The 692-nt window shown below is 64.7% G+C and overlaps 1 protein-coding gene across 1 annotated transcript in view; it reads right to left on the bottom strand.

Moving 5' to 3' along the window:
• MDGA1 (MAM domain containing glycosylphosphatidylinositol anchor 1) overlaps positions 1-692 on the bottom strand; it is a 53,689-nt gene that overhangs the window by 9,892 nt on the left and 43,105 nt on the right. Inside the window, exon 9 of the mRNA XM_015571872.1 lies at positions 399-687. Coding sequence (XP_015427358.1) covers positions 399-687 — 289 coding nt within the window. The remainder of the gene's footprint in view (positions 1-398; positions 688-692) is intronic.

Genomic DNA, 692 nt, shown 5'->3' with positions numbered 1-692 from the left:
CCGAGGTGGGGCCGAGGGGCGGCCCCTGGGGAAGGCGAGGCACTCGCCCCTACTCCCGGTCCGTAGCCTGGGAGGGACTCGGGCGGACACACGTTCGCTACACACTTATGCAATAACCACGTTCGTATCTCCCCGGCCTGCAGATGCCCACGCCTCCTGGCCGTTCCTTCCCACCACGCGTCCCGCACTGAGGTTCTGTTCATGCCTCACATGGCCCTTTATCCCCATGCAATGAGGGGCAGCGTCAGGCCGGGGTTCGGAGCCTGGTCCCTGGAGCCGGATGGCCTGGGCTCACATCCCAGCCCCGCCCCACCTCTGATGAGCTGTGAGAACTCCCTCTAGGGACGTAACCTGTCTGTCACTTGGTTTCCTATTTGTAAAAATGTGTCAAGGGTTTAGGGGTAGCAGAGTAGGTGGAGGCGTTGGGGGACTGGGTGGGTGGAGGGGTAAAGAGGGGACAGGCCTGGCGGGAACAGGAGGGACAGCTCGGGAGGGACCCGTAGGACAGTGGGACTCACACTGCACGTTCAGCTGCACCTGGGCCTCGCGGGGGCGCACGTTGAAGCCATTGTAGCGAGCCGTCTGGCAGCGGTAGGTCCCACTCATGTCGCGGCTCACGCGCTCCAGCCGCAGCTTCCCGTCCGGGGTCTCCTCCACGGGCAGCCCCGAGGGCAGCAGAGCAGCCTCCTTGT

This window comes from Myotis davidii, unplaced genomic scaffold (genome assembly GCF_000327345.1).
Source record: "Myotis davidii unplaced genomic scaffold, ASM32734v1 scaffold289, whole genome shotgun sequence".
Classification (NCBI taxonomy): Eukaryota; Metazoa; Chordata; class Mammalia; order Chiroptera; family Vespertilionidae; genus Myotis; species Myotis davidii.
The sequence above is the reverse complement of the archived record's forward strand: the minus strand, read 5'-3'. Positions and strand labels throughout refer to the sequence as shown.